Here is a 12,931-nt window from a genome sequence, read left to right as displayed (position 1 = left end):
GATGCAAATTCTTTGGCAGAGTTGAGACGAGCTCCTGTCTTCCGAAGTTAAGCCGGCTAGAACTCCCCTCGTTGTGGCGGGGTGTGGCGCGTGCAAAGCCCCGCCAAAATCTTGCAGTTCCAGGGTATGCACCTTATCGTGTAAGAAATTCAATCAACGGCGAAAGAGCTGAAAATTCACTGTGAGAAGAGGCAAGGAAGGGTTCGCGGTTGAGGCCCGTACGAGAGATTCAGAGAACATCCTTGGGCAAATAATGCAGACGGCCAAAAGAATGGCGTCCAACGTGTACACATCTCCGGCTCTCACGTTTGAACTGGTTGCAAAATGTTCAGTCAGTGTTACCCAAATCTCAAAGTGACCTCAGTCTTGATACTAACTGATAAGCATAAGCCAGACAACTCGAGCTCGCGCCTCTATTCTCACACTTCCTCATGGACCCGTCCAGCTACCGATTTTCATGCCTGTGGCCACCCAGGCTTCTCTTAAGGGCATTACCCCAGAGCAACTGGAGGATACTGGTTGCCGTCTTTGCCTAAACAACACGTACCACCTGGGCTTGAAGCCAGGCCAGGAGATTCTTGATGCTGTTGGTGGTGCTCATAAGTTGCAAGGATGGAATCACAACCTTCTTACAGATAGCGGAGGGTATGTCCTAGTTGAGTATTCCATTGGAGATGAGTGTAGACTGACAGATCGCCGCAGCTTCCAAATGGTCAGTCTGCTAAAGCTGGCCACAATCACAGAGGAGGGCGTTCGCTTCTTGAGTCCCCACGACGGGTCCCCTATGCTCCTCACCCCAGAACACTCTATATCCCTGCAAAACACAATAGGCAGTGATATCATGATGCAGCTCGACGACGTGCTAGTGACCACCTCGCCAGACAAAGCCCGGATGCGAGAGGCCATGGAGCGCAGCGTCAGATGGTTGGACAGATGCATAGCCGCTCACAAGAACCCCGACAGACAAAATCTGTTTTGCATTATCCAGGGTGGATTAGATCTCGAGATGCGACGAGAGTGCTGCAAAGAGATGCTGGCTAGGGATACGCCTGGCATCGCCATCGGCGGGCTCAGCGGAGGAGAGGCCAAGGCAGATTACTGCCGTGTCGTAGAGACATGTACAGCCCTACTTCCCGACCTCAAACCTCGGTATGTGATGGGTATTGGCTACCCGGAAGATCTGATCGTCAGCGTCGCCCTCGGAGCAGACATGTTTGACTGCGTGTGGCCAACAAGGACAGCGCGATTCGGAAACGCCGTCACGAAGAATGGCGTCCTGAACATTCGAAACTCAAGATACGCCAACGACTTTGGACCTATTGAGCCCGGTTGTGGCTGCATGTGTTGCAGGGGAGGGGAGGACGGCATGGGTATCACGAGAGCCTTTATCCACCACAACGCTTCCAAGGAGACGGTGGCGGCGCATCTGTTGACGATTCACAACGTTTGGTATCAGCTGCAGCTCATGCGCGACATTCGACAGGCGGTTATTGAGGATAGGTTTCCTGCGCTCATCAGAGAGTTTTTCGCAGGGCTTTATGAGGATAAGACGCAGTACCCTGAGTGGGCTGTGGAAGCACTCAAGAGAGTCAATGTTGATTTGACGGTATAATAATACATTCATTAAACGTGTCATTGGCGCTCTCAAACGGTTGTCTCAACACGCCTAGTGTATATATATCAATTATATGACATGTATATCCAGCATAGCAGCAATTATATCCATTTCAGTGGCATTACCCGTTGTATTCGTTCCAGCATTTCAACCATTAATTCCTTCGCTGTACACCCCGCCACCACTTATACCATCAGAGCAAAGCCAGCCACTGCGAGTACACCTGCAGCGAGTCCTACACGAGCGGTTGCAGCCGCATTGGTGGTAGAAGCAGGCCCTTGAGTCACAGTAACGGTGGCCTGACCACCTGCAGTGGTCGTGGGACCTGCGTCATCGTTCGTGGCGGTATTATCCGAGAGCGCCGAGGTCGAGACAGAACAAACATCGCTAAAGTGATGGCAAAAGGTAGCAAACGTTTTGGCCACTACCGCTATGTTAGCATACATCTTCAAAGAAACAGTATCCTGATAGGCATGAGGAGTACGAACCGTCGTAGGCAGTAACGGGCTCACCGGGGCCGGCTGTGGCTCCCCAGTTTCGACAGGTTGAAGCATATGTCTCGATTTCATCGGTCCATGTAACTTGGCCATCCAAGGCAGTTCGGCAGCTATACACACGCACATACCTTGTCAGTCGTCAATCTCAGCTATAAAGACGGAGTAAAATCCTACCAGTAACAATAAGCCTGCTCTCCAAACGGCATATCCGTAAAGCCAGGCGTCGCCCTGGTGCACTCCTGGAAAATGTCCACCATCTGAACACACGCAGACGCGAGCGTTGTCACAAGGCTAGTCGCAGTGCCAGTTCGTGTTCCAGGAGACGTGCCGGATGCGCCTCCAGTTGCAGAAGCTCCGGTCGGTGCGGCTGTCGATCCCTCTGCTGTGAAAGCACCTGACGTTTCTGTTTCTTGCGGAATACTGCTCGGCGAGGAGGCCGGCGAAGCAGTTGATCTCGACGGCGAAGGGGACTGAATTCTTGAGGATTGGGAGGGAGTAGGAGACGACGTTGGAGGCTGTGAATTGGTCGGGTTCGTGCCAATCGCACCACGACATATCTCTGGAGAGCTTCCGCACACGGTATAGAGATAGTCGTAGGCTAGCAGTTTGTTAGAGGCTACAAGAACTCGATGAAAGTCACACCAGGGACATGTACATACCAGAGATCTGAGAGCCAAGCTGAGGTGCCTCGGAACCGAGATAATCGGCGCAAGTGCTGTAGACGGGAGCTACATCCGTCGTCCCAATGCAGCAAGCACATGCTGCGAGCGACAGCGGATTCGCAGTGGACAGGGCCTCAGATCCTCCAACTTCAGCAACACAGCCCGAGAGAAATGAAGCCGCGGCGGTGCAGATCTGGTATCCCGGGTCATTGGAGTTGAGAGCATTTACAACCTCATCGTAGTTGATGAGCGGCAGCGTCATTTGGGCCGCCGCGCCGCCGGCCAGTATCGGAATGAGGAGAGCGAGAGCCATCTCTAACAAGGACAAAAACAATGCAGAATTGGGTATCACACAGAACAAGAGAGAGAGAGAGAGGGAAAAGACGGCGAGGAGGCGAGCTACGTGTGTTTTAAGCCCCCAAACTCCTACAGCTACTCGTACATGGGAGACACGCCATTTATTCCAACGACGAGCGTCTAGCGGCTTCAAGGTCAATAAAAGCTGAGCTACCGACATCACGGGGACGAGTCTAGAGGGCCAAGGCCAGGCGCAGAGCTGGGATCCTCATGCAGTCTAAGCGAGGCGGAAAGCACAAAGTAGAGGGGGAATGCCATTGCTTCTGCGCTCTTGATTCCTGTCGCCGCAGTTACACGGCCAATTATGAGGCGGATTCCCGTGCGGCTGAAATCAGTAGCCAGGGAAAAAAGCTTGGCTAGCTTGCGGCACGGCTCGGAGGGGGCTGGAGAGAAGGATTTCGGTTGAATTTGTTGGGAAGGGAGGGGAGGGGAGAAACGGTGTGACGAGTGTTGGATATGAGAGAAAGAGGCGTGCAGTTGTCGTGGAGATTGAATGAAGGTGATGATTCTGTGGTTGATGCTGGTGAGGGTTGTCAGGATAATGGAAGATGGAAGGATGGGAAGCCATGGATGGATGTTCGTAGGCGGCGGTTGAGTTGCGGATGTGCCCTGGACTGGGCGGGCTTTGGGCTAGTTCAGGACTTGACGGCTAGTGCCACGAAAGCAGCCAAGGACGAGATGCGTTGTGAGCACATGCATGAGACGCTATTTGCCTTGGCTGTATAGCGCCGGTGCGGTGGCGATGAGATGGATTGGTAAGTTGGGATGGGACGGGATGAAGAGCAGACGCAGATAAGAAGGAAACGTGAAAAACAAGGCTGAGGAGTGCATTTGTTCTGGTGTGATGTTCAGGCTGAGTTGAGGCTTATACTAACTGGTTGTCTGTCTGTCGTGTTGTTTGAGACAGCAGACAATGCCCAACAGTTGAATGCCCGTGAAGTTGCAGCGCATGTTTCTGCCTAGAGCCTCTCCACAGTTGAGTGGTTTTCTTTTTCTTTTTTTTTTTTTTTTTTTTTGCTTTTGTGTTAAAGTCGCCACCTTGGTCAATTCGTCCTGTCGTTGTGCATCAATTCATGAAAAACACCATCACGTGCTCTGCTTTTCATCTTCCTGCGAGTTCCGAGCGCGATAAGCGGACTTTCGGGCCTGTGGAGCCCCGGGCAGCCAGAAGTTGGCCTCCATTGCTTGCTTGGATCGGAGCATCAACTTACCCTACAAAGTGCACTTTACTTGATGTGTACAAACAAAATGCATCCAGCAAGGCAGAATGACTTACATGAACATGAACCTACCTCGAGATTGGATTTAAATCTCTTGCGTCTGCAAGGTCTGGCAAGCTGTGTGGAAGCCGGCCTACATATGTACGAGTAACAAACCTGGGCGCTTTTTTTCTTCGTCTGAGCTTCTGTCCTTCCACAGAACCGGACAGGCATCTTTGAGATCGAGGGACTGGCGCTACCCCAGATGTACCTTAAAAAAGAAGCAGAGCGGGGACCGCTAATGAAGCCGCCCCTTTACACTTGGTGCGTTTACTTGCACTTCCAACGAGAGCACAGACGACGGGAGTACCTGTCAGGTATTTTTAGTCACGACGGCAACATGCCGGAAATTTACACATGAGAGAATATTTTGCCCTCTCAAATGAGATGGAGCCCGAATGTGGAATTTGTAATTGATTGATCAATGCCATCTTCACATTTCGGGCCGCCAGACTCCATCAAAAGCTGCTGCTGTTACGAGCACCAACAAAAGGCCTCAATACCGAGGTAGAGTCGTGTCGTCGGATATGGGCTCCTCTCCCGATTGTGCTAGCAGAGCAGTGGCAGCACTACTGTGGCAGTCATTCCACCTTTTCGCTTGCAGCCGTTAATCGGAGTCGGCAGTTCCTGGTTTTATGCACCTACTAGCACCGTTGCTTGTGATGCTGCTCAAATCGGACCTCGTCGGTTATAGCTGGAGGCAGCGCTGACGAATGGCTGGTAAACAGCATCCAAGGCCTCTGATGTGGTTCGGCCACGTATTCTACGCCCTCAAGAATGTATTCCTGCCCGGAGGTCCACCGCTGCATATCCCCTCAGCGGCAGACGATGGAATATGCGAAGATGGTGTCCGGTGGCGTTTGAGTGGTCGATTTGGCGGTTCTGGCTGATGTCATGACAACGGCATCCACCCCCTCCAGGGTCTTGTTTGGCCTCAATCGTGGCCTGCATGCCTCGCTGCATGTACTCCGTAGCATCATGGATATCCCGACTGTACGAGTACTGTAAGCAGGCGCAAATGCATGTACCTGTAGGGAGACGAGACGCTCTGCTCCACAGCCGCGAGACCTGCTGTTTCGGATGCAGAAAAACACCCCTTACTAGTAGTTTGCTGGAAAAACACCAGACAGCCGGCGAGATGCGCGTGCGAAGCTGTGCCGGCGCAGCGTCAATGCTGTGGTGCCCGACCTGACGAGGCCCGATGATGGTGACGTGAAGGAATTGATTGATTGATTGCTTAGCCCCTTATCCATGGACCTTGTTTGATGGATGTGATAATGGATGAGATTGGATGAGATTCGCACCGGCACGTGATCGGGGCGAGACAAGATGGGACGCGAATTTGGGACTGGAATTAGGGGAAGCGAAGCGGCTATGACGATGGCGACAATTGAAATTACATGCCCGGCCATGTCATTAAACGCCCCGAGCCACTGGCCGCCGCCGCGTGCCAAACCCAAACCTGACCCCAAACAACAACAGAAAAAAAAACCTCCAGTACGCAGCCATCACCAAAAACCTGGACAGGGCGCGGAAATCGAGCAGTGGCAAGACAGACAGACAGACGCTGATTGAAGCATCGCTCGATACACAGCACATGCAGCACAGCATTCAACTGAACCGAAGAAGCATCGCAAACCTGCATTCTCAACGCTACATACATACAATACCTACATACGCTCTCTCCACCCACACCAACTTGGCACACATTCTCACAGGCTTCTTCCGGCGTGTTCCTGGCGTCTTTCCCTCTCTGCTAACGCATGTCGCCTCGCTGCAACCCACCGACTAAGCCGGTCTTATAAGACGCCCAAATGGCGTCTCCGCCCAATACAGAGCCGCCACGGCGTGCAGCAACAACCTCCAGGGACAAAGACGCAGGCCTATCGCAGTCACTCAGCCAGCTGTCACTCGGACAGCGTGGCCCGCGATCCCCCGGATTATCGCCATTGCCCTCTCCCTCGACGCCGCTCACGCCTTTAAATCTCTCTCGCCATGCCTCCCCTTCGTCCGCTCTCCCTCCCTCCCGCAGTCCCTCAGGCAGAGAGTCGCGAGCCGCAACCCCCACCCTCGTCCGCAAAGCCTCGATGAACTCCCTGCACTCGGCAAACGGCGTCGGCCCTTCGCGGTCTTTATCCAGGCGCTCCAGCCTGGGGCAGGTTGTTTCACCGGGCTTGAGGGCGTCGTTTGGAGCTCCCGAGCCTGAGTGGCGGCCGCCAGTCACCCCCAGCTCCGTGGCCAGCGGCCATTTCAAGGAAGAGCTCGAGGCCCATCATGGGCCCGTGTCCACGCTCTACACCGAGACCGTTGTCGTGCTCAACGATGCCGTCTACGGCCACCGCTTCGCGCGCCCGCGCACCCCCAAGAGTGCCCTCGCCAGCATTGTGGAGCGCCCTGAGCGAATCAAGGCCGGCGTGCTGGGCGTGGCCGCGGCTTATGTGCGTCTCGGTGAGCGTCATAGCGATGGTGCGCTGCCCATCCTGCCAAAGGGCAATGTTCACATGCTGCCCAGCATCCCCTTTCGCATCCACAAGACGGACCGGAGGTTGCCGCTGCTGTCCCCCGCCGTCACCAACGTGCATGGCACCAAGTGGATGGAGGAGTTGAAGAACATGTGTGAGTCTGCTGAGGCCGTCTTGGCTCGTGGAGGAAAGGAGCTGCAGAGACCTGCTGGGACTGCAACGGCGGAGAAGCTTCACGAGGGCGACCTGTACCTCTGTAGCGAGTCGCTAGATGCCATTGAAGGTGCTCTGGGCGCTGTGTGTGAGGGTGTGGACGCCGTCTTCTCGGCTGGGCCGCGCCGTGCATTTGTTGCCGTTCGACCTCCGGGGCACCATTGCTCTGCCAACCTCCCGTCTGGCTTCTGCTGGGTCAACAATGTCCATGTTGGAATCATGCATGGCATCCTGAACCACGAACTGACTCACGCCGCCATCATTGACTTTGACTTGCACCACGGAGATGGCTCTCAGGCCATTGCTTGGGCGCACAACTCTCGGTCCATGGCTGCCACCAAGAGCCATGCCGCCTGGAAGAGGACATCCATTGGTTACTTCAGCTTGCACGACATCAACTCATATCCTTGCGAAAATGGCGAGGATGACAAGATTAGAAACGCAAGTGTCTGCATCGAGAATGCCCACGGTCAAAACGTCTGGAACGCCCATCTCCAGCCATGGAAGACGGTTGAAGATTTCTGGGACCTTTATGAGACCAAGTACACGATACTTCTCGACAAGACCCGCAGCTATCTGAAAGCACAAGCAGAGAAGCTACAAGACGCAGGTGCCAAACCGCGGGCCGTAATCTTCCTGTCTGCTGGCTTTGACGCCAGTGAATGGGAGAGCGCTGGAATGCAGCGTCACAAGGTCAATGTGCCCACGGAATTCTACGCGCGGCTCACCCAAGATATTGTTCAGCTGGCCGCAGAGGAGGGCCTCTTTGTCGAAGGCCGCATCGTCAGTGTCTTGGAGGGTGGCTATAGTAATAGGGCTTTGACTTCGGGCATTCTCAGCCACCTGAGCGGTCTTGTTGGGAAGCAGAACGTGCCTCGCCAGGGCCGTCTTTCTTTCGGGCAAAGTGTCTACGACGACGACGAGTACTCTACACACTCGTTATCTTCTATCAACCCGTACGATCCTTCATGGTGGTCGGCTGATGAACTTGAGAAATTGGAATCCACGGTAGGACTCCCTGATATCACGCCAAAGAAGCCGCGTACGGTTGCTCCTCCAACCTATTGTACACCGACCCATGCTTCTACGGCGAGGGCCGTGGATCCTCTCAAAATGAAACGAAGCATGTCGACTCTGGTCAACAGGTCCACCACTTCTAGCCGATCCCCATCTCCCTCGCCTCCCGAGGTTCCGTGGACGGTTGCTGCCAACGAGCTCTCAAAGCTCCTCATACCACGGGATCGCCAAACCGACAGCTACACGGTCGATGACCTGAATCCAGAGGCAGCTCGCGCGCGGCAAAGCAGGCAATCCACCGCCACGCCAGATCTCGACCGACCATTATCAAGAATGTCGCTTCGTGACCGCAAGCCAAGGGCTATTGATCCCATTCAAGAGGAGAACAACACTCGGCAGACAAGGGACCGGAGAAGGACCGTCGGCACTCCAGCAATTGCGGCAGAAAAGGTGAGCATGCAATTTATACACCTCATGCGTTTTGGCATCAAAAAATGACTAACATGTCTTATCAGGCAACTGCTCGCGGCCAGACACCGCAACCCCCTCTCATTGGCTTGCCTCCCAAGGGGAACAATCGCCGGGTTAGCTCGTCGTCGGTTGTTCCCACGCAACAGCGTAGCGTCTCTCGTGCCACCACGATCAACGAAGAACTACCGCTTCGCCCTTCAACATCTGCCGGTCCCGTCGCAGGGAGGCCTCTCTCAATTGCAGGCAACCAAGCGAGGCTCTCCGGCCCTACCGGAAGAATCACTGTTGGAAGGTCACGGCCGAGTACGGCCCATGGCGAGCCGGCCCTCAGGTCACCAATGCGCGAAGCCGGAAAAGAGGGTCCTGCAGAAACAACTACAGCACCTGCAGTTGCAAGGCTGGACGCTACTATTGACGACATGGATAAGATCACCAAGGGCATCAAGAAGATCAAGATCAATTTGATTACCCAATCACAAAAGGAGGCACGGGAAAAGGCTCGCCTCGAAGCCGAACAAGCCGCAGCCGCAGCCGTCGCCAAGTCAGAGCTGCGCACGTCATCTGCCAGTACCAACAGATCCGTAGAGTCCAGCGGCCTCAAGACACCCAACAGCGCCACAAGCCGCAGGCCAACCATCAATGCCGCGTCCCCAGATGGCACCATGCCGGCGCTATCGACCGCTTCTGAGAGCAGCCTATCAACGCCCAACTTGGAACATTTCACGCCACGAACTGTTTCTCCCGAGTCGAGACAGGCTGTTCCAAATGTCAGCTCTCCTCGCTCGACGAAAGCGTTGGATGAGACGGCCGATTTTTACCAGTACCAACCTGAAGGGCCACCTCCGGTCTCAATTGCTCCTCAGGAGCCGCTGAAGTGGATGCCCCCGACACTCCCGGCTGGCAATCCAAACGTCATCCAACCTGGCCTCCTTCGGAAGAAGAGCAGTGCACTTTTCCAGTATGGCAGCAGCGGAGCCATTCCCTTTGCCCCCAAGCAATCGGCCAACCGCAGCCCCTCACCTGACAAGGCTCAAAGGAAGCCAAGCGGTACCATCAGGGGCATCGCCAGATCTCCACCAAGGAAGTAAAGTGTTACTATCAAAAAGCAAAAAAAGGAGATGCTATTAGATTTTCTATGTCACTCGGACGGTACGGCACGGAGCACGGAATGGGTAGGAGTTTGTTTGCCTTTTTATTTTGGCCCCCCCCTTTGCTTGTTTAGCGCTTGTTGAAGCTCGTTCTCTCCTTTTTGAGACCAACTGTATTCTAGCTACTATGCAACCCCTTTGCCAAAACTTTGGTACCAGCCTTTGGAATGCTGGGCTGCTCTCATTACATGATACCCGTTCCTAAACAAAGAAAGAAAAAAAAATCTTGTCGGAAGCTATTTATTCTAACTTTTTTCTTATCTTTCACAGATGGTCTTTTTGAGTTCCTTCTCTATCTTAATCTTGTATGCCTCTGAAGCAAAAACCAAAAAAATCTTGTAGCCTTATTATGGCCTATTGTACCTCTATTTTTCCAGAATGAGAAAAGTGAAGTGTTTTGTTGTACCTCTATATCTTCAGAATGAGAAGAGTAAAGTGGTTTTTAGATTTTTATGAAAAGTGCAGACGAAAGTCCTTCAGAGGCACACCCACGTCGATGAGCGTCGCCTTTATGGTTTCTCCTGCTTCGGGGTGGCTCTGGCGCTGGAAAGTCCAGACTTGCTGTACGCCGAGGCTTTCAAGGAATGTGAGTGCGCGGCTGTAGTTTGTGGCGACTTGGGCGATTCCGTGGCTGTCGTCGGACATTGTGAATTTACCGCCTAGTTTGAGCCATTCCTATGATTTCACGTTTTAGTAACTCGGAGAGGAAATGCTCTCATGTAGGATCTGTATGTAGCTTACCTCTGAAATGATTCGGCCGGGATAAGGCTCGTCGAGGCCCTTTCTCAGGGCCGCCGAGTTACACTCCAGCCAAGCCCCAATCTGCGCAGCATACTCCAGATTCCGGCGAATCCTTTGCCAGACGCCTCCCCACTGTCTGACATCCCTGCCCGGATCCTCACTCATGAGACGAATGAGGTCAAAGTGGCCGACAATGCGCGGTTTCAAGGCCCGCAGCATGTCGTACTGCAAATCGTAGTAGTCCTCATAGAGACGCTCCTCTGAGCCGCCGGCGGCGGCGACGGCGGCGGCAAAGGTTGCTTTGTCGTAGTCGATGGGGATGCCGTGGACGTGGTGGACGGAGCCGATGAAGTAGTCGACGTGGGGGGATGCGGCGAAGAGGGATTGGACGAGGGGCGTGTATGAGGGGCGGATGAATTCGGCTTCGAAGGCGATGAGGATGTGGATTTGGGGGGCGTATTTTTGTTGGAGGCGGCGGGCTTCGAGGATGTAGGCGTTGTGGCGGGGGGGAAGGGCTTGGAGGGAGGCGAGGGGGTCGGAGAGCTGGAGATTGAGAGTTAATTGAGTGTGATTTTGTGAGATTTGGGTGGTAGTTAGGGGATATGAGTGAGTGGTTGTGTGAGAGGTTGAGTGAGTGAGTTAGTCGTGACATGTGAATATGTGATGGAGGGGTAGCTGTGAGTTGAATTCTGTGTAACGCGAGGTAATAAACAAGCTTGGACATGAATGAATCAATGGCAACGCGAGTGAGACATACCTCTTCTGGATACAAGTCTCGTTCTTCATAGCGAGGCATGTGCTCTGTCAGGCCAATGGTTTTATACCCAAGAGATATAGCATGCAGGATGATGTCCTCCAGCTGGTCGACGGCATGGCCAGGGCAGAACTGGCCCGAATGGGAATGCATTGTGAAGGCCATTGTGACTGGAACCTAGAACCAAAAATAAATACCCCGTGAGTCTGAACTTTTTGAAGTATTCTTAACACTTGATATTGAATCGTGGTATCTTGAAAGTAGAGTTTGGGTTTAAAGGGATCTGACGCTCTATTTTTTTTTTTGCTGCGAGATCGCCGCGTCGCCGGGAGGCCCACAAATTCTCTTCCTGGACCCGGATTCGGTTATCTCGGGCCCCGTGAGGCGGTTCTAGGAGGTTATTGGTCTGTTGGGAGTGAAGGATGATTGTATAAGACGGAGACTTGTGATTTGAGGCTGTATAATGCTGCTGTCGTTGCGTGCGCAATCCATTTTCAAGGATTGCCGCTGCCTTTTATAACCTGTCGGAACTATGCAACAGCCTATCTGACCTGGTTGAGTCATTGAACTATAAGTTGCCGGCTTGAAGCTTGCGTTTGTGCTTGAACATTGTTGTTTAGGCCTTTTTGCGTATGTATTCTGAGTTGAATCTTGAACCTTGATCGGTTATACTTTGTGGCCTGAATCTTTGAGGTTTGACTTGGTCGATTGTGGCCGATCTGTTGGGCTACGGATTGATTCTGGATTTTGAACCAAGGCTGGGGCGTAGCCTTGCTCTGACCTAGCCATTGCCGCTTTACTGATCCTCTTGGTAATAAATATAACCTCCGTAAAGCTGCTATCAAAATCGATAAATAGATAATTGGAAACCTGTATCAAAATGCCGGTGAATTATTAGCTACGTATGTATACCCGTCATCCACTTTGAAACTGATGCTCTTGAATCGTGCAGACACACGCACCAGCCACAGAGCGACAACAGCTCACTAGCCACAATATTAACCATGTGGCTCCGACCGGGGCAGATTTCTTATCAACATCAGAGGGCTTGTGATTGGCCAACTGGCAGTCACATAATCACGTGGTATGCAAGGATCTTTTGATAAACAATCAGAAATCGGTTTCTTCAAACGGAAGGGCCCCGCTTTATTTCAACAAGACCGATTAAGCTTCATTCTGGGAAGGAGCACCAGCTCCGCTCTCGCCAGAGGGCTTAGAGATGATTTGACTCTTTAGCACTTTCGCCAGGCAACCAGGCTTCTTCAACCATCTTCTTCTGCTTCTTGGATCGACACTGTCATCAGCTTCTCAGCATGGGAAACGGCTCTATCAAACACTGCCACGCCCAACTGGCTCTTCGCTGCCTACCGCCCGAAGTGAGTGTCCCGAAGCTAAACGGGGGCACAGCCGGCAATCGGAGCGACGAAAAGACGGGGGTGGCATTGCAGCCAGCAGCGACTTTAAATCCGTGGGAAATAACATGGCGTCAAAAAGGCCTCGGCAGGAGACGAGACGGGACGAAAGCTTGACTTGGTTGCCCGGCCTGGTGAGAGCTAAGCACACTGGACGGGCGGGTTAACCTGTCAAAAACACCAAAAAGCGAAAGGAGGGTTGTCTCCCCGTATCTGCTGCATATATGGTGAGGCTGAGAAATGGCGGGCTTGACTAAAGCTCGGGAAACCGGCAACGGCGGCGCGTTAAAGCTCGACGCCAAGCTCGACTCGATTAAGCGCCC

The 12,931-nt window shown here is 53.2% G+C and overlaps 4 protein-coding genes across 4 annotated transcripts; 2 read left to right on the top strand and 2 right to left on the bottom strand.

Annotated features, from left to right (window-relative positions):
- Positions 1-253: 253 nt before the first annotated feature.
- On the top strand, positions 254-1,612 carry Triagg1_5144 (uncharacterized protein; the record flags this gene model as incomplete). The annotated part of the gene is made up of 3 exons (XM_062899626.1): positions 254-331; positions 395-645; positions 703-1,612. The coding sequence occupies 3 exons, from the start codon at positions 254-256 to the stop codon at positions 1,610-1,612; spliced, it is 1,239 nt and encodes a 412-aa protein (XP_062755969.1).
- Positions 1,613-1,800: 188 nt separating this feature from the next.
- Positions 1,801-3,087, bottom strand: Triagg1_5143 (uncharacterized protein; the record flags this gene model as incomplete). Its single annotated transcript, XM_062899625.1, has 4 exons — positions 1,801-2,039; positions 2,104-2,240; positions 2,287-2,710; positions 2,772-3,087. 4 exons carry the CDS (start codon positions 3,085-3,087, stop codon positions 1,801-1,803), a joined length of 1,116 nt encoding a protein of 371 aa, XP_062755968.1.
- A 3,117-nt stretch (positions 3,088-6,204) lies between these two features.
- On the top strand, positions 6,205-9,641 carry Triagg1_5142 (uncharacterized protein; the record flags this gene model as incomplete). Its single annotated transcript, XM_062899624.1, has 2 exons — positions 6,205-8,532; positions 8,598-9,641. The coding sequence occupies 2 exons, from the start codon at positions 6,205-6,207 to the stop codon at positions 9,639-9,641; spliced, it is 3,372 nt and encodes a 1,123-aa protein (XP_062755967.1).
- A 510-nt stretch (positions 9,642-10,151) lies between these two features.
- Positions 10,152-11,361, bottom strand: Triagg1_5141 (uncharacterized protein; the record flags this gene model as incomplete). The annotated part of the gene is made up of 3 exons (XM_062899623.1): positions 10,152-10,376; positions 10,443-10,985; positions 11,200-11,361. 3 exons carry the CDS (start codon positions 11,359-11,361, stop codon positions 10,152-10,154), a joined length of 930 nt encoding a protein of 309 aa, XP_062755966.1.
- Between the last annotated feature and the right edge of the window lie 1,570 nt (positions 11,362-12,931).

Source organism: Trichoderma aggressivum, assembly GCF_033847375.1.
Source record: "Trichoderma aggressivum f. europaeum strain CBS 100526 chromosome Unknown scaffold_017, whole genome shotgun sequence".
Taxonomy (NCBI): Eukaryota; Fungi; Ascomycota; class Sordariomycetes; order Hypocreales; family Hypocreaceae; genus Trichoderma; species Trichoderma aggressivum.
This window is presented reverse-complemented; position numbering and strand designations above follow the sequence as displayed.